The sequence below is a fragment of the Cololabis saira genome, chromosome 1 (genome assembly GCF_033807715.1).
Source record: "Cololabis saira isolate AMF1-May2022 chromosome 1, fColSai1.1, whole genome shotgun sequence".
Lineage (NCBI taxonomy): Eukaryota > Metazoa > Chordata > Actinopteri > Beloniformes > Belonidae > Cololabis > Cololabis saira.
In genome coordinates, this window is record NC_084587.1 from 31,136,807 (window position 1) to 31,164,636 (window position 27,830).

At 43.4% G+C, this 27,830-nt stretch overlaps 1 protein-coding gene across 1 annotated transcript in view; it reads left to right on the forward strand.

Annotated features, from left to right (window-relative positions):
- The window catches only part of LOC133442765 (voltage-dependent T-type calcium channel subunit alpha-1I-like), a 240,372-nt gene that overhangs the window by 185,797 nt on the left and 26,745 nt on the right, over positions 1–27,830 (forward strand). Inside the window, exons 25-32 of the mRNA XM_061720633.1 lie at positions 260–452; positions 1,462–1,613; positions 8,367–8,476; positions 11,274–11,407; positions 13,699–13,769; positions 17,660–17,738; positions 18,084–18,205; positions 18,462–18,899. Of these exons, the coding sequence (XP_061576617.1) occupies positions 260–452; positions 1,462–1,613; positions 8,367–8,476; positions 11,274–11,407; positions 13,699–13,769; positions 17,660–17,738; positions 18,084–18,205; positions 18,462–18,899 (1,299 nt within the window). The remainder of the gene's footprint in view (positions 1–259; positions 453–1,461; positions 1,614–8,366; positions 8,477–11,273; positions 11,408–13,698; positions 13,770–17,659; positions 17,739–18,083; positions 18,206–18,461; positions 18,900–27,830) is intronic.

Here is a 27,830-nt window from a genome sequence, read left to right on the forward strand (position 1 = left end):
TGTAATGGTCAGAGAAGTATAGACAAGTTTACAAGTTGGGAAGCTTTTAAAATTTATATGACTTCAAACGCAATAGTTATTCCATTTGACAAATCAAAATCATGGCTTTTCAACAGCAACTCTAACTTTACAAGGATCCTGATTTTAGCAACTTGCACATTCTATTTTTTCATGTTGCATGTACATTTTTCCCTTTTTAATCAAGAAAAAGAAAAGAAAATAATTTTCTAACTGCCTCTTCCATCTTGCTTTTCTGCAGCCGATGACCAACAACAATCCATGGATGCTGCTCTACTTTATCTCCTTCCTCTTGATTGTCAGCTTCTTCGTGCTCAACATGTTTGTTGGTGTGGTGGTGGAGAACTTCCACAAGTGTCGACAGCATCAAGAGGTGGAGGAGGCCAGGAGACGAGAGGAGAAACGTCAGCGGCGAATGGAGAAGAAAAGGAGAAGTAAGATTCAAAGAAAAAGAAGGAAGAACAGAAATCGGGACAGACAAATACACAGGTAGTGAGTGAGTTAAAAACTTGGAGCAGAGAAAAAAGTGATGAAGGAATTATTAATACAAAAGGTGAGAAAGACTTGGAAGTGTATAAAAAATGCAATGGAAAGTCAAGTGCAGAAGAAACAGGAGGCAGATAAATGACATAAACCAGAAAAGGGATAAATAAGTGCACGTACTGAGTGGAACGTAGAAGATACTGTACAATGGAAGGATTTGCCTGTAAAGAGCAATAGTCTTCTCTCTGGTGGAAGAGCAAATCAAGAAGGAATGTGACGCAAATAAGTGAGATATACTTTGAGAAAAGACTAATTTAATTCAGTAAATATTAATTTGCAAAAATATACATATATTTGTTTTATTAACGTATCAAAGTATGTTTGTCTTCTATGAATGTTTCTCATTTCACATCAAAATGCTTTTCAGCAGATAATGTTCATGCTAAGTAAAATAAGGTGCCTTTATAGTGGACTTGAAGCTTTGAAAAAGTGCACTCCTTGTTGGATATAATCCAGATGGCATATGTTAAGGTTTTCTTATATTATTACTCAGAATGAGTCATTATTTCAACTCATTTAAAACTACTTAACGTCTCCTACACATTTATCACACTTTTTTTCTTCATATTAGCTTCCAGTTTTACCTCCCTCTCTGTCTTCTTCTAATGTTCTTTGCTCCTCATTTTTCACTTCTTTTGGCATGAATAAATAATAATACGCTTTTTCTAGTCTCTAACGCTGCTTCCTTATTGAAACATACACCTCCTTTTCTCTTCCAAACTTTGCACAGAGTATTCAGAAATTTCAACCCACTTCTTTATTTTGATTACGTACCTGTCTTATTAGAAATCGGTTTTATTACTTTCAATTTCCTTTGTCCACCGTGACGAACTTCCTTTACTCTTTTTCTGTCCATTCTTTTCCTTCTTAATTGATTTCCCGGATTGTTTCTCTATGCAGAGGCCCAGAAGCTGCCATACTATTCTTCCTATGGCCGGATCCGTCTGGCTATCCATGCCCTGTGCACCAGCCACTACCTGGACCTAGCCATCACCTTCATTATCTGCATTAATGTCATTACCATGTCCCTGGAGCACTACAGCCAGCCACAGGTGATGACCCTTATTTGTTAGGATGGAGGATGAGCTCATGCAAACCTGTTTAATGGTACTTGTGACATTTGAAAGTAAGCTTTGCCAGAGGCAGGATCTGTTCCCAGATGCAGTTCTGTTTCATTCCTTCCAGACTGCCAGTGGCAGTAAACAGAGTGGATATGTCTCCTCGCGCTCCGCGCAGGTCGAGATTTAATAACAACAGTGTCACGTGAGTGACGTGTAGGCTACCTGTGCGTCTATAAATACCGCCCGGTAGACTACATCCGGCCTCTTGAATCTTCTCGCTGTTAACCTGACGTACATCGCTGGTTAATCGCTCCGTAGATCCGTGTTTCGGATCTATATTTTCTGCAGGTTCGGGGAGGTAAGCTCAACTCTGGTTGGTGGTGTTTGACAGCCTGCCTGTGACTCTTGGTCGGAGCGCACGTTGTGCCCTCTAAGGCTGTGGCTGTCAAGCCATCTTACCTCTCCCTTTCTCCATCGGGAGGATCCGAGCGCCCGTGTGTCGGGCTGGCTCGCTCCCCAGCCACACAAACGGTCTTGAATTGTTTGTGCTGAGCTGATTCCTCCACATGCTAGATGTCCCAGCCGCGTTCAGTGGTCCGCCCACTGCTCTCGTCTGTTGGTTCCTAGCCTGGCTTGGTGAGTATTTTTTACTTAAGCTTTAAAAAAAAAAAAAAAAAAAAAAAAAAAATATATATATATATAAATTTAAAAAATATATATATATTAAAAAAAAAAAAAAAAAAAAAAAAACCTAGTCCAGAGGTTTCGGACGCGTTCTGTGGCGGCCACAGTTCTCGCTTGGATTGCCTGGCTCCACACTGAATTGTTTGGATTAAGAGCAGTGGTGTGAGGAGTCTGTTAGATGTTCTGATCGAGTCTCGGTCTCGCCCAGATTTCCTAACTTGACCCTTTTATTTTTTGGAGGAAGCGATGATGGCTTGTACATCATGTGGCACTCTACTGTTGGTAGAGGATGGCCATGAATTGTGCCCCCAGTGTCTGGGGGTGGGGCACCTGAGGGAGGCCCTCTCCGACCCCTGCATCAACTGCAGCATTTTGCCGCTCTCGGTGAGAGAGGACCGGCTGCGTCAGGTGGAAGGCCTCCTCTTTAGGAGCGACCTCCCACCCTCTGGGCCCGCTCATGCCAGTGCAGGTTCCCGCAAAAAGCACCGGGACAAGCGCAGAGCGGGGCCCCATGACGAGCGCAGTGGCCCTACGCAGAAGAAGGCGAAGGATGCTCCCTCACGCAGTGAGATGGAGGATTTACGGGCTGAACTGGAGCAGCTTAAGGCCTTAGTGAGGGAGCGGGCTCTGCCCTCCCCACCTCTGGCGGTCCCCTGGGAGTCAGATTGTGGAGACGATGCTATGTCTACCAGGGCTTCAAACTCCATGTTTCAAGGCCGTGACAGTGTGTTTAGCTCTGGCGAGTATCCCTCCCCTGAGCTGCCGTGTCTGGTGGTTGACCCAGCTAGCATACAGGCAGAGGCTGGCTCGGAGACATCCCTCAGGAGCTCTGGGAGCACTGAGCTGGGAGAGGGCCCCTGCCCTTTGCAGGCAACACTACGTGCGGCCCTGGCTAAGGTCGGGCTGGATGATGCGCCCGCTGCCCAACCGGCGAGCAACCCATTCTTTCGCCGGACTCCTGTAGCCCCGCCCTTTGATGTCCCGCCCTCGCCTGCTTTTTTGCAGGAGCTGCGGCGCTGCTGGGCAGATCCAAAGGCGTTTGCCTACCATGGCAAGGATGCGAGGACTTTGGCCTCCATGCGCCAGGCGGAGCAACATGGCCTGGTTCACATGCCTCCCGTGGACCCGTGTATCGCCTCACTGGTCCTTTCACCAGATGAGGCGCTCAAAGATAAGGCCCGCTGTCCTAGGCCTCAGTGCCGGGTAACGGATAGCCTTCTCTCGACGGCTTATGATGCGGCAGGCCGCATGGCTCGCATTGGGAACTCCCTCTCCGTGCTCCTCCTCGCCCAGTCCCAGATGTTGCAGTCGGAGCATGAGGGCGGGGAGTTGGGTGACACTAACGACGCTGCGCTCCAAGCCTTCGGGCTGATGACCAGAGAGCTTGGCCGCCTGATGTCCACCCTGGTGGTGACGCGGCGTCAGGTGTGGCTGGCGCAGGCACCCATGTCTGATGATTGCAGGCAGACGCTACGGAAGCTTCCGGTAGTGCCGGGCCAGTTGTTTGGGCCAGAGGCAGAACAGGCGTTGGAGCGCAGGAAGCAGTCGGGTCAGGCATCAGAGGCCTGGGGTCGTCGGAGTGCGAGCATGGGACCCCCAGCTCAGCACTCCAGGAGACGGGGCGCACAAGACCTGCGCCGCTCACATCCCCCGAGCCCCCCTCCGCAGCCCTGGCAGCACAGCCGGGTTGCTGGGGGTGGTGGGCGTCAGCCCAGGGGCGCACACCCTCCACCTCGCCGGTCTCAGCGGGTGCAGGGGCAACACCAGCGTCCCCCCAAACCCCCAAATAATCCTCGAGGCACTCTATGGGGGCCTCGGGCCGGCGGTGGGCAGGTTTTCACATCAGCACCTGGCCTATTGGGCAGCCCATTCTCCAGATGTATGGGTTTTGAGAACACTGTCCCAGGGCTACAGGTTGCAGTTCCGCCGCCGGCCCCCACCACCCTCCGGGGTCAGGGAAACCTCGGTCAGAGACCGCGGGACGGCCCTGTGTTTGTCACAGGAGATAGCCAAACTCTTGGACAAAAAGGCCATCACAAGAGTTCACCCACATACACAGAGCAGTGGGTTTTACTCAACATACTTCCTCATTCCGAAGAAAGACACTTCTCTTCGGCCTGTGCTGGACCTTCGGGGTCTGAACCAGTACCTGAAGGTCCTCCCATTTCGGATGCTGCGTACACGCGACGTCCTTCAATCTGTCACTCCAGGGGAGTGGTTCACCTCCATAGACCTCAAGGACGCCTACTTTCACGTCCCAATACACCCAGACCACAGACGGTTTCTCAGTTTTGCCTTTCAAGGCCACGCCTACCAGTTCACCGTCCTGCCTTTCGGCCTGTCCCTGGCTCCTCGCATCTTCACCAGATGCATGAGGGCGGCCTTGACATCGCTATGCCTGTCGGGAGTAAAGATTCTCCCATATCTGGACGACTGGCTTATATGCGCCCCCCCGCTCCAGGAGGCGGAGCTGATGACATCCAGGGTCCTCACACATATCGAGGCTCTGGGCATGTCGGTAAATTGGGAGAAGAGCTTGTTGCGTCCTACGCAGCAGACCACCTTCATCGGCCTGTCCCTCGATTCCGTGTCAATGCAGGCACGCCTTACTGCAGAGCGGGCACAGCGGATTCAGGACCTGCTACGGTCCTTCCGCCTCGGGATGAGGTTGCCCGTCCACGCATGGCTCCGACTGCTGGGGATGCTGTCGGCGGCCTCGGCTGTGACACCTCTGGGGCTGCTGCACCTGCGCCCCCTGCAGATGTGGTTCAACAGCCTCCAGATGGACCCTCGCCTTCACAGGTGGGTCAAGGTCAAGGTTACCCACCAGTGCCTTATTCATCTCCACCGGTGGCGGGACAGCACCTTTCTATTGCACGGTGTTCCTCTCGGCTCAGTCCCTTCGAGGCGAGAGGTGGTGACAACAGATGCCTCACCTCAGGGTTGGGGTGCGGTATGGCAGAAGAGGTCAGTCCAGGGGGTTTGGGGCCCTCTGTGGCGGGGACGGCACATCAATGTCCTAGAACTCCGGACTGTCTACTTGGCGCTGAGGCACTTCTTGCCCTTTCTCAGGGGCAAGCATGTCCTCGTCCGGACAGACAACACTTCGACAGTGTTTCATGTCAACCACCAGGGGGGAACCAGGTCGCTGGACTCCCTGAACGAGGCCCGGAGGTTGTGGATGTGGGCTCATCCTCAATTGGCCTCCTTGAGGGCAATGCACCTCCCTGGCAGAGCCAACGTGGTGGCGGATTCCCTCTCACGCCGGCAGCTGCCCCCAGGGGACTGGCGGTTGCACCCCCAGGTGGTGCGAATGATTTGGGATCGGTACGGGGAAGCCCGTGTGGATCTGTTCGCCTCGGAGTGTACGACTCATTGTCCACTGTGGTTCTCCTTGGCAGAGACCAGTGCCCCGCTCGGGATGGACGCTCTCGCCAACACTTGGCCGAGAGGCCTCCTTTATGCGTTCCCTCCGATTCCCCTGGTGATGCCCACGCTTCACAGGGTGAGATTATCGGGTCACAGGGTCCTCCTGGTGGCGCCCAAGTGGCCCTCGAGGATTTGGTTCTCCACGCTCCTCAGCCTGTTGGACGGGGAGCCTTGGCAGCTCCCAGTACGGTCGGACCTCCTGTCCCAGCTGGGCGGGGAGGTATGGCATCCCTCTCCGAGCCTCCTTCAACTCTGGGCCTGGCCGTTGAGAGGGAAGGGTCATTCTTGACGCACCTTGAGCCCTCGGTATGTGAGACCTTGCAGAATGCTAGAGCTCCTTCCACAAGAAGGGTGTATTCGCATTGCTGGGCCGCTTTCTCCTCCTGGTGCAGGGACGGGGGTTTTGACCCGATCTCCTGTCCGTTACAAATTGTACTGCGGTACCTGCAGTATCTGTTTGAGGCGGGCCGGGCGGCCTCGACCTTGAAGGTGCACGTAGCGGCTATTTCTGTCCACCATGGCCACATCGATGGTAGACCAGTTGGTGCGCATTACTGGGTGGCACAGTTTCTGCGGGGTGCCAGGAGACTGCGCCCCCCCAGAGTGCAGCGTGCAGCAGCATGGGACCTGCCGCTGGTCCTGCAGGCCTTGGGCGAGGCACCCTTTGAGCCTATGGCAGGGGGGTCCTTGAGGACGACGTCATGGAAGACCGCCTTTCTGTTGGCTGTTACGTCTGCCAAGCGTGTGAGCGAGCTCCACGCCCTTTCAGTCAGTCCTACGTGCCTTCGGTGGAAGGCAGACAGCTCAGGAGTGACCCTGTGGCCAAATGTCGCTTTCCTGCCAAAGGTGTTACCCCCTGACCATGCCAATCAGGCCATAGAGTTGGCAGCATACCATCCTCCCCCGTTTGAGTCCCGGCTGGAGGAGCGGGCTAATTTGCTGTGCCCAGTCCGGGCGTTGCGGCTCTACCTTCAGGCAACACAGAGCTTTCGACGCTCTGAGCAGTTGTTTGTGTGCTACAGGGGGGCGCACAAGGGCCGTGCCCTGTCGAAGCAACGTCTCTCCCACTGGATTGTTGAAGCAATCAAACAGGCTTATGACGTGGCAGGTAGACCTGCCCCTTCAGGCGTTGTCTGTCATTCCACCAGGGGTGTGGCCACTTCCTGGGCGGCAATGAGAGGGGTACCGTTGTCTGAGATCTGTGCAGCGGCATCCTGGACGGTGCCGTGCACCTTCTCCAGGTTCTATCGCCTTAACGTGGCCTCTGGGTCCACGCTGGCTTCGGCCGTTCTGCCTTTGGCTTCTGCGGCTGACCACTAGGTGGGTGTTGTTCCTCGTGACAGTGCTGGTATGAGTCATCCACTCTGTTTACTGCCACTGGCAGTCTGGAAGGAATGAAACAGAACGTAAGTTACGGATGTAACTATGGTTCTGTGAATTCCTGGATGACTGCCAGTCACACCGGTCACTCCGAACTTCCTGCGAGAAGATTCTGGGAGGCCGGATGTAGTCTACCGGGCGGTATTTATAGACGCACAGGTAGCCTACACGTCACTCACGTGACACTGTTGTTATTAAATCTCGACCTGCGCGGAGCGCGAGGAGACATATCCACTCTGTTTACTGCCACTGGCAGTCATCCAGGAATTCACAGAACCATAGTTACATCCGTAACTTACGTTGTCATTTGTCGATGCTGTTTTCTAATCTGTTAACTGCTTATTTGTTTATTAAACTTTTCTTTAAATGGGCATGCCTACTCCTGCCATACCCTTTTAAGTCAATTTAGTAGATGTAAATAACATAATTAGCTTCTAAAAAGTTGTATGTTGTCGTTGTCCCCAGTCTACACAAGATGAGCATCCTCACTTTAATCTAACCTGCGCCTCCTCTCAGTCATAGGCAGAAGGATACCTGATTATTTGAAAGACTTTGTTTGTCTTAATTAACAATACCCTTCTGCTAAAGTTATATTAGCATTCAAACTTCCTACACATCCCATACAGCTTATTATTTTGATCTTCTTGATAGCACCTTTTCCAAGGCTGTCAACAAGGTGTGAACTCAACAGTGAAATTATGTCAACAACTTCCTTTTTAAACAATTGACAGCATGCATGTCAAGCTACAGTCAAAAATTAAGCCTACTGACTGCATCTTTTTTGCTATTCAGGGTAGCAAATTGAAAAACTATATTAACCTACTTCCTTGCTATTTGCTGGTAGTTATTGGAAGATATAGAAAAAAATACTGCTTGTGGACATATTATCGTCATCATAATGCTTAAATGTATTTATTAAAAATGAAAAAGTCTCAAAAGTGTGGCAGATAAAAAAAATGTTTTTGCGCCTCCCATAAACTGACATGATTTAGTTGTCTGTCTCAACTAACCCTGCCTCTGGTAAATGACTTAATTAACATGATGCTTTCCATAATGTTATTTAGTCTGCTTTTCTCAGCTAATGCAGAGATGTTGTCATTGACAAGAAAACAAAGAAACAAAAAAACTATGCTAATGATTTAGAGAAAAGAAATGCCATGACACCAGTGAGAAGTCCCTTGTGTAATTGCCTCTTACAGGTGCTGTCTTCTCTTTTTAACCTCTGCCCTTCTTTAACTGTTGTACTTTCAGTCTTTGGAGACTGCTCTGAAGTACTGCAACTACTTTTTCACCTCCACCTTTGTGATTGAGGCTTCTCTGAAGCTGGTAGCCTTTGGCTTTCGACGTTTTTTCAAAGACAGGTACTTCTAGCCGCAATGCTTCGTGTTAAAGTGAACAACGAGGCTGATTTCCGTGCTACTGAAGTATTTACCCACTGCATCACCACCGTTATTGCACATCCCACCTAATTACGCACCATAATTGTATCTTTAAAAAAGAAACCATGTATACATGACCATATCTATACATGTTTACATTTAGAGAATATGTGTAGTGTACATTGCTTTGCCATTTGAACTGAGAAACGTCACATTAATGCCATTCCCAAACAAAGTCACCACGCTGTGCTTCAAATAACGTTTGTCTGTTGACGGGACCCATGCACTGCAAAAAAGAGATTGCGGAACATATAAAATTAGTTATTGAACCATGTATTATAATTTCCAATATCTTTAATTATAACATCCAATAAAGATGCACACTATTGGTTGAAATAATAAATTAAGCATTATCAGCTCAACTAAAGCGAATTGGAGCCAGTAGTAAATGGTTTTCACAACTAATGTCTAATGAATTACATCAGTTTGGACGTTTGGTTTAGAACCAGTCTATCTACATACGGCTTGTGATAGATACAAACTCATCTGAAAGTGTTTAGGCATTCATCGCTCTACACCTAGACAAATTGTCTATAAATCAAGACAGTTTAGTACTGTCGTGAATCCATCTGGAAGTGGGCACCCTGCCAAAATGACTCCAGAACCACAACACAGAATCATCAGTGAGGTGAAGAAGAGCCCATAGAAACAGATGAAGTCTTGAAGATAATCTGTATCAGCATGAAACTAACACAGGATGTACTAGTAAAACCTGCTGCTTTTAGGTGTGGCCCAGAGACCAAACCTGAACTGACCTCAGGAGAACCATTCACACCAGATCTACCAGAAATGCATCTGAGATTAAGCACTTCTTTGAGAGGAATGGTTAAATGTTCCTGCTGAATGTTGTGCAGGTCCGATCCAGATCCATTGAGAGTAAAAACTTGATGTCACTGCTGCCAAACCAGGTTAAGCCAGTTTTAACTCCATGTGTTCACGTTCATCCTGCGCTGCAAATGTTTAACGGCCGAGTTCAGCACAGAAATGAGAAATGTACTGTATGTGTTATCAGCTTGAGAAAACTGTTTGTCTCTTAATTTGACTTAGATCAGATTACATTTTTTGGCTAAATGCAGAAAACCAAATAATTTGTAAGTGTTTCACATGTTTATTTTATTTCTACTGTACAAGAATGTGCAGAAAAACATGAAATCTGAAGGAAACAGTGGAAGTCAGAGGGTCTTGGTGTGTCCCAGTGAAAAGAACCTCCAGGATTACATTAGAGGTTTAGTCTTACTTGATTTCAAAACCTCACAAGGGTTTTTTTATTTTTTTCATTTTGAAATAAATATTTCAGTTTATTCAAGCGTTGTCTGGTAGTCCCAGTCTCAACCAAAGTATCTTTGAACTCCCATCCCGGTTGGCTCTTGCAACAACTGTGTATGGATTTACAGTACGGCACATGTCACGCATCAACAATGATGAAACTGGCTCACAGAAGGAAGAAAGATCGAGACAGTAACCAGGATATAACGATGGCTGAAACACAAAAACTCCTATCTGCAAGATGATTGAAAAAATTGAGGGAACATCTTCTTATCTCCCCTTGGCAACTCATCGTTACCTCGTCAATCTCGTTAACACGTAGTGTCCAAAACAGCAAAACATTTCTCCCAAAAAATTGTAATTGTTTGAGAAAACAAGCTTTTATTTTGCTCTCTCACTAAAGTGCATTTTTTAGAGAGACAATATAAAAACAATATAGTTGATCTTGGTCGTTACTTTAAAAATACTGTCTTCCACAAGTGTAGAGAGACCTGTAAAGATAAATGTCAAGGTTGGTTGGTGTTGGTGCTGAGCTTTTGCTGTATAGTAGGACATGACAGATGTATTTATTGACTGTCGACCCTGACACCTATTGATCTTTTTGAGTAAGAGAAAATCTTAGACAGCCAAACACTATAGAGAACCAACAGAGTTGAACCTCATGTTGTTTTTTCAGTGTTTGACATGATTTTATGTTTAGTGACTTACCGCACAACAAAGACAGCTTTATGAAGCACCACTATTTTTACTGTTTTTTTTATACTTTGACTCTAACGTGATCCAGCGTGCTACTACCCATTTAAAAAAAACACCCTACCAATCGTGACTTGCGTCTCTACAGCCAGTGTTACGTACTTACTTACGTACTGAGTCTTGCTCATAACTGCCTGTATTCAATTTCATTGCACTTATTAGCCCCGTGGCATTATTCACACAGCTTTGTCCATCAGATTTTGAAAAAAAAAAAAAAACTCGGCATCATAAAGCAGCATCATAAGTCTGCAGCCTTCTGGAGGTGATACCGCTGTTGTAGGACACATCATGGTATCCCAGCAAGTAGGGATGTTTGTTGCAGTTGAAGTGTGAGATAGGCATTCTGTCACTTTCAAGAACATTTTTACTCCCTTTTTATGAAGTTTTGCATGGTATTGAGTAATATAAATATTCATGATAGAAGTTTGAATTTAAGTAATGGTGGGTTGTCAGACATTCGTCTGCCAAATCAGTTGTGGGAGCCACATTCAGATTATGCACAATGTTCATGTAGAATATTAATATTCATTGGAAAATTTACATAAGAGAGGTCCTAATGTATGCAAGTGATGAAGTTCTGAGCTACATGCTGAGTTAAGAAATTAATGCTCATCATCCTGTTTCAGGACCCACCTTTACTTTGGCCCAGATCTATATAATGTGGTAGATTGAAAAGATTTCTGTGTGCCTGCGTGTGCAGGTGGAATCAGCTGGATTTGGCTATAGTGCTGCTGTCTGTGATGGGCATCACTCTGGAGGAGATAGAGATCAACGCTTCTCTCCCCATCAACCCCACCATCATCAGGATCATGAGAGTCCTCAGGATAGCAAGAGGTACAAAAGAACATGCACACACACGCACAAACACAAACACATCAACCCAATATTAAGATAACTAGTTGACATGTATTAACATAAATAGAAAATATTCATGAGATCAACCTGTGGGTTATTACAAATGTATGACATTATAAGATTGCCAAAAGGAAAAAAAATAATAAAAACAATTAGTATATGCTTTTTGTGTGCAATCAAATTAGTTATCTAGATCACATTTCAGCTTTATTTCTTTTTCCTTTTGACATTGATCCCACTGGAGAAGGAAGTCAAGGCTCATTGTAACACAAAATCTAAAACACATTTTATATGTTAGGTATATAATTTACTGCACTAACAGTGGCTTCATTGCCTCAGAAGAAAGACCAAAACCAAGCTCTCGCTACTTTATATGGCTATGATTTGGCACCCTTTTTCTCTTTATTTAGGGGAAATTAAAGCAGCTCTTTGGGCTGCACCGTTTTCTTTTAACTTCACACTGCGGAGGATAAAGACTAATAACATCAATCCCCACCAATCCTCGCCCTCTTACCAGCACCCTCTGCCTTCTACTCCGTTGCTCATGGACAATCTGCTAATTAAATAGCAACAGCCAGTGGTAATTAAGAAGCAAGCAGGGAGTTTGGTGGTGTGAGAGCTACTAGGGACTTTTAGGCTTTCTTTTTTTTTCATAACACTTTTACCACTCTTTAACTAACTTGTGAGATTGCAGAAAAAGAAAGTATGCATCCATAAATCCCCCAAGTGGTTTAAATTTTATAAGTGCATAAAACATCAGAAAAATGTGGTATTAACAGTTTTAACAGTTTACATTAACAGTTAAAGTTACGGTAAAAATGCAAATCTTGCATATAGCAATGCAACACCGTGCCATGGGCTAATGCAGAGTCTGTACACAGGAAAGGGATAAGAAGGAGTCAGACTTGATCTCTCTGGAATAATGAGATAGCAGCCTAAATGTTAACATCCTTGTAATACTCCTACTACTAAACTAACATCATAAAGGGTAAGTGAAAAGCCATTAGATTTTGCACACAACTGACCAATTATGCTATTCCTCATTAATTTCTTCAAGTTCATGGTGGTTCTTTCCTTGCACTTTATACATCTTTATTTGTGTTGTACATATCCCAAAAAAAATAATCAATTTGTAGCTTATTATCTTCCTTGTCTTTACATTTCTGGCTATTTTTTTTACGAGTGATGCCTAGCTATTTCCATGAAACATAAAATAATCTAGAAGGTCAGATCTGATCACTACATATGCATTTGGATACAGATGTTAATGCCACGTGTGAAAAACACAGACTAAGTACTAAATAAAGACACATTAATGCGAGGTCTGAGGGGGGCCTTCGTCCTTCAGTAATGAACTGCTTGTGGTTCTTCATTTCAGATAATATAATATCTTTTAAGGGGGATATGTAGATTTTGCTCCAGTTATTCAACACTATTAAACTTTTCAGCCTCCAGTCAGCGGGATACTTTACAGCTGTCTCAACCAAATTGTCTTATTATAGCTATACCTGATCCTTCTGCAATAGCCTTTTAACCACTGGAGAGTTCTACCTTAAATCCAGGGACAAATACAACTGAGAAACCTAAATACCAGCAGACAAGTACTTATGCATTAAAGGGTTAAAAACAATGAAATACTTTTGAGAAGATCTCAGGTTTCCAATAGAAAATCCACATACAGTACATCCATTCCGCTGCTGTTAGACACTACAAATGCCACAAGAAAAAGACTTTCTGTTTCTAACAAATGCTGTTGCCTAGAATGTTTTAGAAAGAATAATTTAATTTTAAATTCTCTGTGGTGAATGATTCAGACTCGCCCTGACCACACTCTACCACCTTCCACCACATTTGTCTCACATTCATCGCCGCTGTTAACGATCCCAGCAGGCCTTACTGTCTGAGTGGCCACAGGTTTGGGTTTGTTTTTGTTTTCTTTTTCTTTTTATTTCTCTCCCACTGGTTGCATCATTATCCTGGTTCCTCCAGATAAGTGTAAGGGGAACATGGAGGGTCTGTTGTGAAGAGTCATGAAACAGATTCCATGGATCAATCATGTCTTCAAGCAACTCCTTCCTATCTTGAGTATTTCCTTCTATCCCTGTGGTGCATTTTGTCTTTATGTCCCTTTTTCCCCTTTCTTTTACTCTGTAGGGGTTGTGGATTGTTTATCACCCAAACCTTCCCCAAAAAAATGGAACACGCACACCTGAAACGGAATTGTTTGTTCAGAACTGAAAGTTGTTTCATTATGTATTACTTCTCTCCAGTGCTGAAGTTATTGAAAATGGCGACTGGGATGAGAGCCCTGCTTGACACGGTGGTCCAGGCTCTTCCTCAGGTATGTGTTATCTCTCCCCTCTCTGCCTCTAACACACACACTCGTGTATAGATCCTAAACTTATCACAAAGACACCCAGGAGTTAACAAAAAATGTATGAAATCATGAACGACTGGCACCAATAAATTGCTTGATGAGGATTACAACATCCAGAAAGTCGGGCTTTATCTAAAACTAGTTTTCCTTTATAGAGCATGATTTATTCACTTTAACTGCTTACGATACAAAGCCTTTAATAGAGGCTGTCTTTTCTACTGTAGCTATGAATACAGTATATGAGTAACATAAACACCTCACCTAAATGCCTCAAAAGAATATTGCTGAACAGTATTATTACTTTACATCATAGGTGGACATACTGTAACTGTCAGGTCAAAAGGATGATAAGATATTTAATAAGGATGACTCCCTCACTTTTAAGCAGCATGTAGAGAAACTTGTGAAGAAACTGAGGATAAAATTGGGTTTTTACTTTCGAAATAAGCTGTGTTTTTCCTTTATTGCTAAGAAGCGACTTGTTGCTGCTACCTTTTTACCAGTACGAGATTATGGAGATATTCTGTACATGAATGCTTCTGCTAAATGTCTTCGTATGATCGATACTGCATATTCTGCTTCCCTGAGGTTCATTACAAATTGTAAACCATTGACACATCACTGTGAGTTCTACTCTGGGGTTGGATGGTCTTCTCTGGCCACCCGAAGGCTCAGTCCTTGGTATACTTTTATATATAAGGCAATGCTTGGTCTGCTGCCTTCTTACATCTGCTCCTTGATTGTCCTGGTTCTTACTTGCTACTTTCACAAGACTACCTGTTGCTCTCTGTTCCTTTTGCCCGTACTGAACTGGGTAAAAGCGCCTTTGTTTATTCTGCTCCTTTAGCCTGGAACATATTACAATATGACTGGAGGCTAACAGGGTTAATTTCTTTGAGAAATGTTAAATCTAAATTGAAAATACTTGAGGCCGACTCCATTACATGTACCGTTTTTTTGTGATTGTGATTGTATTTTATCTGTTGGTGTTTTCCGTCATTTATAACTATGTGTTGTAATTGCTGCTGCCTATCTTGGCCAGGTCTCCCTTGGAAAAGAGGTTTTTAATCTCAATGGAATTTTCCTGGTTAAATAAAGGTTAAATAACAAGGATCTTTTTGGCAGTGTATATGTGCCTAGTAGCTGATGATAGTCGCACAAAGAGATATTTTTGAGGTAAAGCAGTATGATGGGCCATCACAGCCGGTCTTTTAGCAGTACTAGTAGTAGTATTGATGGAGGAGTAGTAAGCTGAGAACTTGTAACATGACTCGTGCAAGGATGAGGCATATCACACATCACATTTTGAAAGGGATATATTAGGTCATAAATGTACCAAAAAAGGATTTAATTAAATTTTTCTTGGTTCTCACAGTGCCGAGATAAAATGTTTTGTCATCATTCACATATAGTCTGATATAGAGTGTTTTAGACACTATGACATATAAGATAAAAGTAACTTATTTTCTTTCATTGTTAAATTTTTTTCCGAAGTTGTGAACATGTACATGCTTAATTATTTATTTCAAACTGGAGAAAATACAAAAAAAAATATATTTTTTAAATGGATATTTATTAAAAGGGCTGGTACCAAAGTGAGTTTGAGTTTTACCAGAGGTATCTCAATCTTAACTTATCAATGCTCTGGCATTAGTAGGAGTCACAACCCAAGTAAGGGTTGTTTCCACTCTTCTGTCGAAACTGATCAAGAAGTCAAAGATCGTAAATCATCAACAGTATGAAGTCAAACAAACAATACATATATTACCATCACAGCGGTTTTAGTAGTAGCATTCCACACGACACAGCTGACGCAACCCTGTGGTTTTCCGGTTGTTGCTATTTATCATCGTTATTAATCTGTGAAATAGATTAAGGACCCCAAGAATCTCCTACGATTAAATTCTTGTGGTGCTATATTGAGATTTAAGAAGAGATATGTTTTAGCTGATGTCTGAGAAGGATGGAACATTTTTTCTTCCTGACTTCTTTCAAGCCTCCAAACTAAGTTAAACTAAGAAGAACTAGTCTAAGGTCATAGAACCATTTTTCACACAATTTGCAAAACCTAATTTACTCAGCATGCTGATTAAAAGTTGTTGAAGGAAGTTTGATTGCACAGCTGATGTAACTCTGCTGGAAGCCCTTCAACTGTGGACTGATGCTGGTGAACTTGTCCTTTGGACCCCAATGATCTCCCCTTGTTCATTATTATCTCTTTATTCTTGGAAGATTAAGGAACGTGCTCAGCAGGCCTACACTGCCAAGCTCGTTCCTGGTTTGTCGTTAAGACATTTTGCTTTTTATCAATTTGTGACTTGTGTTTAAGCAATAAGATCTAACTAGTTAAAATGAAGGTGGAAACTAATTGGTGGAATATAAGTACAGGAATTTAACCTTAAGAGCGATCTTCGCAATGTTATTGTTAAAACTATATTTCTGTGAGTGGATAGTTACACTGCTTTTTTTCTCCTTTGTCTAGCATGCTCTTAACCTTTTACAAGGCACACAGTGAAATACTTGCATACATTTAAAACAACAAAAACAAACATTTTTAGAGGGCTATTAGAGAATATTCACAAATACCCATATGGATCAGTAAAGGGTTAAAGGATCAATATCACTCGTACAACTCTTGCACTTTTTCATTTCCCCACTTAACATTAGTACATGCTTCAAATTATTTAACAACACTTTAAATTTAATGACTAGATTTAGCATTTTCACAACATTTTCAAATTCCACTATAGTCTCCAAAGTGTATATGTTTCAGTCTCTTTCCAGTGTGTTGCAGCTTTGACTGAAATAAGCTTTAAGAAATAAAATCACAAAATCCTTGTTTTATTCATTATTTCCCTTTTGAAAATAAAAACATATTGGTGTGAGAAGTATTTCCCATGTAAGGCAATGGATAAAGCGTTTATGCTTTATATGAGGGAGACAGGGTATTTTAAAGTAGGAGTGAAAAAAAACACATTATAAATTGCTATAAATTATAAACAATGGAAAGTGAAAGGTGTAAATAACTGAGTCACATCTGTGTTTTCACTGGCTTCACGTTCCCACTCGCCAGCTTTAATATTTCCGTGGGTTTAAGCCATGAGCAACTCATAGTGCAGCATCTTCATCCCCTGATGTGTTTTCATTCTCTGCCGAGGGGTCTACAGCAGAGAGGAGCTCAGTTCACATGTTTCAAACTGCTTCAGGCAAGATATGGTTTTTAATATCCACCAAGTAATACCAACATGCACATGTACTCAGAAAAAGACTCCGTTCTCAGGGTTTGCCTAACCTCTCTTACTCCCCCGTTGCTTCTCCCTTCATTATTTCCTGTCTTTTTTCCCTTGTATTCCTCTCCTCTAGTAAATACCCTGAATCCTATTCTTTCCCCATCTGCCATCAGGTTATATCCCTGTCTCACAGATTTACACAGTCACATATTCCGAAGCACCCCACTGACTTAAGTGTAAAGTGTCTTATCTAATGGTGTGCTGCTGTCGACTATTGCACCCCAGGGGTCCATTTTCATTTGCATTGCATATGCCTATTTGTAAAAGCTTTGAATCTTCGCATTGGTGGATTCACACTCACCATTAGTCAGTATATGGACATTTTCATCAAATGTGTGTGATATTGTGATTAACCTTGATTCTAAACTCATGATTGCTTGCAAAGTAAACCACCACTTGGGTTTATGACGTTTGTGCTTTGTAACATGTAGTCCATGAGCAGTCAGCCCAATGAGTCCGTTTACATGTAATATAAAATTTGATTTTATCCATAAAGCATGTTTGTTGGCATTCCGTCAATAATGGTTCACGATATTTACAATGATGTTTGTTTTTATGTTTCAGGTGGGAAACTTGGGGCTACTGTTCATGTTGCTCTTTTTCATCTACGCTGCTCTGGGGGTGGAGCTTTTTGGAGAGCTTGGTAGGCCTTTTTGACCTTTTATTTTTCTAAAAGTTGTTATTTTGAAGCACTTTTGCTAATTTGCCAACTATGCAGCTCCTTGTGTGGCTCAGTTTAATGTTTTTCAGTAGTAATTTGATACTGTTGCATACAAACTTGAAAACGTATCTACTTGCTTTTATCATTTGACTGGATGGTAGATTAGTCACTGTACCATTATGCTATTATTTTGTATATATTGATACATTTTACAGTGATGACAGGATTTGATAGAAGACTCACTGTGTTCTGCGTAATACGATCTTTACCATACTTATGAAACTTCTTCTTCCATTTCATGTTTTCTGTCATCATGTCCCCACACAGTGTGCAATGCTGACTACCCCTGTGAGGGAATGAGTCGCCATGCTACATTTGAAAACTTTGGAATGGCTTTCCTCACACTTTTCCAAGTGTCGACAGGTGACAATTGGAATGGCATCATGAAGGTACGTTAGTCTGACTGACTTGTCCAACGTGATCGTTGGATTTGTCAGTCCGATGGACAAAAGATGATTGATTCTTACTTTACTCCCCCGCAGTGGAGTCGGCACTGATATTTATTTCTTCGTTCTTTGTTCCAACCAAACACCTATGTTGGCACAAGTAAAAAGCTGAGAAAGATGATTAAGTCCCCAACTAATCTGACTTGTATGGTATTTAATGCTTTCTTCCATTTCCCTTCATCTGCCCTCCTTCCACCAGGACACCCTCCGGGAGTGCCCATCGGATCGTCCAGGCAATGACTACGGCTGCCACGCTGGACTGCAGTTCATCTCTCCGATGTATTTTGTGTCCTTCGTGCTCACAGCTCAGTTTGTTCTGATAAATGTGGTTGTAGCTGTGCTCATGAAACATCTGGACGATTCCAACAAGGAAGCACAGGAGGATGCAGAAATGGATGCAGAAATTGAGCTGGAACTAGCTCAGGGGGGCCTCTGCTGCATGATGGGAGGCATCGGAGCCATTGCTGGGGCCACAGGTGGCGCTGCAAGCGGGGCTGGTGCGACTGGTGCAATTACAGCAGGGATGGTTGGGTGTCCAGGTAGCAGAGGAACAGCACCATCGCGTGACTTTGGAGGAGAGACTGTAGCTCTTGAGAGACACGCACACCATCATTATCGGCTCTACTCCCCTGCCCAGGTGAGTGGACGTCCAGTCCTTCAATGAAATAACTACTGCCATACCCACACTTTCACTTTCAAATATACAAAGAAAAGCTGTTCAAGTAGGGACTGCGCAATTTTTTATATAAGCCATTGTAAGATCATTCAGACCATTCTAGGCAAAAACCATCCATCCATCCATCCATCCATCCATCCATCCATCCATGCCTAGGCGGCTCGACTCCGAGCTCCTCCCGGGTGAGCGAACTCCTCACCCTATCTCTAAGGGAGCGTCCAGCCACCCTGCGGAGGAAACTCATCTCGGCCGCTTGTATCCACGATCTTATCCTTTCGGTCACTACCCAAAGTTCGTGACCATAGGTGAGGGTAGGTGCGTAGATTGACCGGTAAATCGAGAGCTTCGCCTTTCGACTCAGCTCTTGTTTCACCACGATGGTCCGGTACATCGACCGCATAACTGCGGACGCTGCACCGATCCGTCTGTCAATCTCACGCTCCATTGTTCCCTCACTCGTGAACAAGATCCCGAGATACTTGAACTCCTCCACCTGAGGCAGGACTTCTCCACCCTAGGCAAAAACATTTGTATAAATTATAATACTGATATACACTTTTCTTTCTGTTTTTTTTTTTCATCTGAATCATATTCATGCCAGTCAACAATAAACATTTAGGCCCAGTCCCAATACACCCCCTAGCCCTACTTTTCCTCACTAACCCTAAATTTTGCGCGTTCCCGTGAGGGTAGTGGTGTCCCAATTCCTCTTTGCATCTACAGGTAGTGGACATAACGAGGGCTAGTGGTTATCAATCTAGCCCTTCAGAGTGAGGGTTTTCAGATGCTGACTTCGCGACCTAGGGCCTGAGAAAATTTCCCAGAATGCTTTACGTCATCATTTGCAGACTGAATCACAAAAAAAAAACATGGCCGACATTTCTTATTTTTTGGTGAATAAAATCAATATTTTGAGTTAGTTTCTGCATAAAAATGCGTTTTGATTACATTTCTAGCGAGAAATATATATTATATATATATTTACTTTCATAATATTCACTATTCAGTGAATGTACATAATCACTCGCTTGCTCGTTGTTGCGTTGTATCTTTAGATCTCGCCAGAATAAAGGCTGATTTATGGTTCCACGTTACACCAACGCAGAGCCTATGGCGTAGGTTACGCGGCAACGCGCACCCTATACTATATATACTACGCCGTAGGCTCTGCGTCGATTTAACGCTGAACCATAAATCAGCTCCCGAGCTGGGAGGCTGTTCTCATCCCGAAAACGTCGGAGCAAATTTCTTAACAGGCGTTATTTGGATAAACTGAGCCCAGGTTGGGGATCTTAACTGTTACTTTTAAGCCTGAAAAAATATTAAAACTTAATAAAGTGGCATATTAACAGCGCTACAGTGGAAATTAAAACAGCTTCTAGCTTGCTTTTAGCTGTCGGCTTCCTGATATGGTGTGACGTATACGCAAACGTAACTACGCAGTCACTTACGTACCCGAACGTAAACCACGCAGTGACGTAGCAAGTGCTGTCCCAATCCCTAGGGAAGATTACAAGGGCCCTACACTTGTGGCTTCATTTTTAGGGCTAGTGGTAGTGGGTGAGGGCTAGTGGTAGAAAGTAGGGGGTGGTATTGGGATTGGCCCTTAACCTCAAGTCAACATAACATGCAAAAAGAAATGTACCCATCGAAGAAAAAGGAAAACTTATGAAAGAATTTCGTGTTCGTTTGTCTGGAGAACCAAGAAAGACTAGTGGAATAAAGTTACAGGTTAATACAACTTTTAATCATGTCAAGCACAAGGTTTTTCCGGCCGGAGGAGACTTCTCTCAGACCACGTATGGTACAAGAGAAAATCACGACGTTTTCATGAGTCCAGTCTTTTTTATACTGAAAAGGAGGGTGTTCTTTGCAAATGATTTTCATTGGTTGAGGGAACGGGAAAAGACCCCCAAACGTGTCACTTCCAGCTCTACATTTCCTTTACTGTCTGTCTCCCATCTGAGGTGTCAAACCAGACCGCAGATCAGACCCCCCAATGCTAAACATCTGTGTCTCCCCATTGTCTTCTCTCAACAAATTGTATGTGTATTGCTATCAAGGGGAAATCACCTTAAGGTGTCACCTTTCCCCCGTCTCCTCTCCAACATTATGTGTATTGTATTTAACTTCTAATCTAATTTGTCTACGCTTGGCTCTTAATCAGAATGAGATTACTTTGAAGAGAGCCTAGACAGTTTTGAGCTTCAATAATTTCATGAAATCCTAACAACTTCCACTCAAAACATGATTAATTCATGTTTTTCAAACCAACCATGTAAAACTGTCCACTGGGATATATAAATATGTGTTGTTTTTGTACCCCCCTTTTTATAAAATAGAACACCCTGCTTAGCTGTATAGACAAAACAGAGTCCCAATCCTGCAATATTACACATGACCACCAGATGTGAAGATACAAGCAGAGCAACAGAAGAAAAAAACCCACAAATATGAAGAACCATACATACGGATTAATATACAAATACATTCAACAACAATCATAAATTTAAAGCTGTGGAAGTCTGAATATTCATATTGTAAACAATTGTACATCTCATAATGGATGAGCATTTCACAAATAAACCAAATAAATCAGTATAACCATGTGTCAAGTCCGTTATATATTCCAGTCAAAAATGGGGAAATCCCGGGGTCCAGGTTTACGGCAACAAAAAATAATCCATTGTTCTTCTGGAGACGAAAGCACACCCACTCCATGATTTCCTGTAGATCGGAGTCCTGCGTCCAGGTGATGAAAGTTGTCCTCCGATGTCTCCCAAGTTTTTTGCTGTTGCATCCAAGTAGCCTTTACTCAAGCATCCACTCAGGCCCTGGAATGTCTCTGTCATGGTCCTAGAGTGGCTCCTGCCACTCTGATAGACAAGGGAGTCTTCTCCTAGCCTGGAAAAGGTTTCATTCCATATCCCTGTATGACTCAAACAACAGAACGGACAGGTTGCACGGTAATAACTGTCTATCTATAATCTTAGTTGAGCCTTGCCCCTTTGTAACAACTTTAAACAACAGATGTTAGTTATTAGAAAAATGGCATGCAAGTAGTTTGTATTCCTCTGACGTATTAACATTGTCTACTATCATTGTCTACTATCCCCCCATTTTTTTTTTTTTTTTTTCTTATTCTTTCAACAGGCACTTTGGACAGATAACCATCTTTTCAAACTAATCCCCCGAAAAACATAAAATAAAATATAAAAATCGTAAAATAATATCCAACCAGCTCTATAAAAAAGTATGTAAAACCGATGACCCATTGGAACAAAACAGTAGGAAATGAGTGTGTGCAGTATACCCATAATCACCCCAATACTGCAACACCAGGCATCCGCAGAAAACCTCGGCCTTTCAGCACCACAGGCTGTTCCCAGAGCTGTAAGCAGATAGACCTTCGCCAGTGTCCAAGCATAGTTTCGGCAGATACAGTTGCACCTTTTTAGAAGAAGACCCGGTCGTTATCCATCAGTCTTTTCTTCGTCAGCGTCTTGGGCGAGAGCCCACCTCGCATTCAGATGAAGTTCATACACAGCTTTGCAGCGTAGGAGATGGATCCGACGTTGATTTCTGCGGTTCTGTACCAGGGGTAACTTTCCAGTCAAGGTCCCACAGAAACCAGTGCAGCTCTACTTAGCACACTGCACACACCACATTTCTCTGGGTCATCAATCCTCCACCCTCTTTTTTTTTCTTTTTTTTCTACTAAAATCAAAAAAAACAAAACATATAAGATCTGCATAAAATAAGAACAACCACAGCCGTTACAATACAAATTGATACCACCACACCTTTCCATTTACCAAAACATTAAGAGAACAAATCTCCAAGAATATTCTGAATACACTGTAGACACACTGTAAGGAGGCTTCTCCTCCCTGACTTGAAGGAACTTTCTGGCTCCTTAAATTAGGGGGGGGGGGGGGGGGGGGCTCGCAGGGGGAGAGAGCGCAAATTAATAACAGATATACATTATACATGACAAGCAAAACAATAATAGACAACAAAATTCTGTTATTTGACATTTCTTTTCATTTAAGTGTGTCCTTATGTGTTCAAACTTTACTTATGATCTGAAGTAATCGAATCTCTGACTACTTTAAATACTTTTAACACAAGTAGAATGTTTTAAGACATGGGAGTCGCTTGTTACGGGTAGTTTAAGGCAATCCAATAACTAAGGCAGAAAACTGCTAATCTCTGTATATGGGCCCAGGATTGCTTAGACTTCCAGAAACAAAACCTCCTGTCTGCTCATCGGTGTGGTTAACCACTGCAAACGTCATTCCAGATGAGGTCCCAAAATCATCTGAACTTCAGAATCATAAACAAAGTTACCCAGCCGTGCACGGACTTGACACACTATATTCATCAATACGTTAAGACATTAATATTATTATTCCCTATGGTATCACGTGTACACACATGTATATTTATATTCCGATTCCACTATAGTCTACTCCTACTGAGAAACCTACAGTGGAACCCCACTCCCATTAAGTTGACCAGCAAAGCGAGCTCCACATTGTCTCGCCCAGTGCCCCGACCGTCCACAACGGAAGCACAAGTTCCGACCAGACCGCGCATTGTTTGTCTGTCTTCCCTGTCCCCGGAAAGGTACACCACGCGTAAACGAATGTGGTCTCACCCCAGAGTGGGGGGAGTATGTATAGGGGGGGGGCAACTGAGGTGTCGGGGCAGAGGAGGAGGATGGGCCAGGGAGGTTGGGATCATAGTGGGGGGGGACTTGAGAGGGAGGGTGTAGGGGGGGGGGCAACTGAGGTGTCGGGACAGAGGAGGAGGATGGGCCAGGGAGGTTGGGATGGGGGTCTCTAGTTTGTAACATTTGTTTCTCAGATTTTTCATTATTGATCTTATCCCTAGATTCCTTTATTTGACTTTTCACCAATTGAGTTTGGAGAGCAATTATTTCTGCCCCCTCCGCCATTCTCTTTTCCACCATGTTATCTATATAAGTGATTACATGACAGGCCCATCCACGGTATGGGAGCTCAGGCAGGCCCACGACATTCTTTAATCCACTTTGAATAACAGGAGGGACGGAAGCCTCTACTGCTCTTCTGAAAATAAGTTCAGTGTTTTCATCCAGAGCTGGGTCTGCACCCGTTATATTAAGCCATAACTCTCGTACTCTCAGGAGATAAGTTGTGCCCCTCTCCTCTTGTGATATCGTGAACTTTAACTCGCTCAAGAAACATTGACAATCTGAATAAAATTTCTCTGCCTTATTTACAGCCTTGACGGCCCCCCTTTTCTTTAAGATGGCTGCTTTCTCCTTTTCCAAACAAGCTGCCTTTAGGCTCTCTGCAGCTTGTCGAATAATTGATGTAAATGTCTCTATATCAACAGCCCCTCCTTCTGTGTCGGGGAACAGGCCACGCTTCTGCATTTCCTCAACCCATAATACAAATCTGCGTCGGGCATTGTTACGATCAGATTTGGGAACCTTTTCTAACCACCTGGTCAGAGTCGAATACAGAATCGATTCAAAAGAGCCGGATTCACATTTCGACCACACATCGATCATTTTAGTAGACAACATTCGTACACGCAAAATTATACACTAGGTATGTCCAGCTGCAAATGGATTAATTTCCCTGGATGGAGCTGTCTGATAAGAAGTTTCAACACGAAGTCACTCCGTGTGCTCAATCATTGAGGGTAACCCGACTCTCCACCAGCTTTATTTAACAGCTGGATACATCACCCTACTAACATACCCTTTTTTAACTACACCAATCCCAAAAAAAAATAAATCCCCGACAGTGTATCCGATCTGTTCAGGAGCAGCAATTCTGTTCTCATATAAAATGAGTTCATACACTGAACCATCAAATCAAATCGGATAAACAACCACCCACAAAAACAAACAATTATTTATTTATCTTACTAACTACTAACAGCTGACCGAATTAAACCCGGATTTTTAAGTGCTTTTTTGACTTCCCAAATGTAAACAGAAGAATTCAATTACACACAATCGCAGGCGCGCCAGCAATAACTTGCTGAGTTACAATTTTCACACAGTTCAAACGATTTTCTAATTTCACACAGTACTGACCGAGCCCATCTCGGATTTAAGCAAGCCCAACTTGACCGAGCCCAACTCGGATTTAACCAAGCCCAACTTGGATTTTCTAATTTCACACAGTACTGACCGAGCCCAACTCGGATTTAAGCAAGCCCAACTTGACCGAGCCCAACTCGGATTTAACCAAGCCCAACTTGGATTTTCTAATTTCACACAGTACTGACCGAGCCCAACTCGGATTTAAGCAAGCCCAACTTGACCGAGCCCAACTCGGATTTAACCAAGCCCAACTTGGATTTTCTAATTACTTAAAAAAAATAAAAAATAAAAAATTAACATTGTGCATGACACACCAAAAGTCAAACCTGTCTATGTAAAAACCTATTTTTAATCTTTATGAGCTTGAGAAAAATTCAATCAGACAACCACTATTAATTTGATAAATCCAAATGTGCAGAATTTCTACTCATCAGCGGTTTCTGCTTACCTTATTTTGAGTAGTCAGGTTTTGGTTGTCTGCATGAAAACTTCCAGAGCTCCTCTCCACAATTCCACAGTCAGGAAACAACCAGATCACGTTTCAGGGTCACCATTGAAAGAATTTCGTGTTCGTTTGTCTGGAGAACCAAGAAAGACTAGTGGAATAAAGTTACAGGTTAATACAACTTTTAATCATGTCAAGCACAAGGTTTTTCCGGCCGGAGGAGACTTCTCTCAGACCACGTATGGTACAAGAGAAAATCACGACGTTTTCATGAGTCCAGTCTTTTTTATACTGAAAAGGAGGGTGTTCTTTGCAAATGATTTTCATTGGTTGAGGGAACGGGAAAAGACCCCCAAACGTGTCACTTCCAGCTCTACATTTCCTTTACTGTCTGTCTCCCATCTGAGGTGTCAAACCAGACCGCAGATCAGACCCCCCAATGCTAAACATCTGTGTCTCCCCATTGTCTTCTCTCAACAAATTGTATGTGTATTGCTATCAAGGGGAAATCACCTTAAGGTGTCACCTTTCCCCCGTCTCCTCTCCAACATTATGTGTATTGTATTTAACTTCTAATCTAATTTGTCTACGCTTGGCTCTTAATCAGAATGAGATTACTTTGAAGAGAGCCTAGACAGTTTTGAGCTTCAATAATTTCATGAAATCCTAACAACTTCCACTCAAAACATGATTAATTCATGTTTTTCAAACCAACCATGTAAAACTGTCCACTGGGATATATAAATATGTGTTGTTTTTGTACCCCCCTTTTTATAAAATAGAACACCCTGCTTAGCTGTATAGACAAAACAGAGTCCCAATCCTGCAATATTACACATGACCACCAGATGTGAAGATACAAGCAGAGCAACAGAAGAAAAAAACCCTCAAATATCAAGAACCATACATACGGATTAATATACAAATACATTCAACAACAATCATAAATTTAAAGCTGTGGAAGTCTGAATATTCATATTGTAAACAATTGTACATCTCATAATGGATGAGCATTTCACAAATAAACCAAATAAATCAGTATAACCATGTGTCAAGTCCGTTATATATTCCAGTCAAAAATGGGGAAATCCCGGGGTCCAGGTTTACGGCAACAAAAAATAATCCATTGTTCTTCTGGAGACGAAAGCACACCCACTCCATGATTTCCTGTAGATCGGAGTCCTGCGTCCAGGTGATGAAAGTTGTCCTCCGATGTCTCCCAAGTTTTTTGCTGTTGCATCCAAGTAGCCTTTACTCAAGCATCCACTCAGGCCCTGGAATGTCTCTGTCATGGTCCTAGAGTGGCTCCTGCCACTCTGATAGACAAGGGAGTCTTCTCCTAGCCTGGAAAAGGTTTCATTCCATATCCCTGTATGACTCAAACAACAGAACGGACAGGTTGCACGGTAATAACTGTCTATCTATAATCTTAGTTGAGCCTTGCCCCTTTGTAACAACTTTAAACAACAGATGTTAGTTATTAGAAAAATGGCATGCAAGTAGTTTGTATTCCTCTGACGTATTAACATTGTCTACTATCATTGTCTACTATCCCCCCATTTTTTTTTTTTTTTTTTCTTATTCTTTCAACAGGCACTTTGGACAGATAACCATCTTTTCAAACTAATCCCCCGAAAAACATAAAATAAAATATAAAAATCGTAAAATAATATCCAACCAGCTCTATGAAAAAGTATGTAAAACCGATGACCCATTGGAACAAAACAGTAGGAAATGAGTGTGTGCAGTATACCCATAATCACCCCAATACTGCAACACCAGGCATCCGCAGAAAACCTCGGCCTTTCAGCACCACAGGCTGTTCCCAGAGCTGTAAGCAGATAGACCTTCGCCAGTGTCCAAGCATAGTTTCGGCAGATACAGTTGCACCTTTTTAGAAGAAGACCCGGTCGTTATCCATCAGTCTTTTCTTCGTCAGCGTCTTGGGCGAGAGCCCACCTCGCATTCAGATGAAGTTCATACACAGCTTTGCAGCGTAGGAGATGGATCCGACGTTGATTTCTGCGGTTCTGTACCAGGGGTAACTTTCCAGTCAAGGTCCCACAGAAACCAGTGCAGCTCTACTTAGCACACTGCACACACCACATTTCTCTGGGTCATCAATCCTCCACCCTCTTTTTTAGGGCCCGAGCACCTTCAGTGCGAAGGCCCTATTGTATCTGTAGGAATTTTTCTTTCTTTCTTTCTTTCTTTCTTTCTTTCTTTCTTTCTTTCTTTCTTCTGACGAAAGGAGGGCCTTTTTGCCCCCCTAAACGTGCCCAAAAAGTCACCAAATTTTGCATGCCAGTCAGGCCTGGCGAAAAATTTGATATTTAATGGTTTA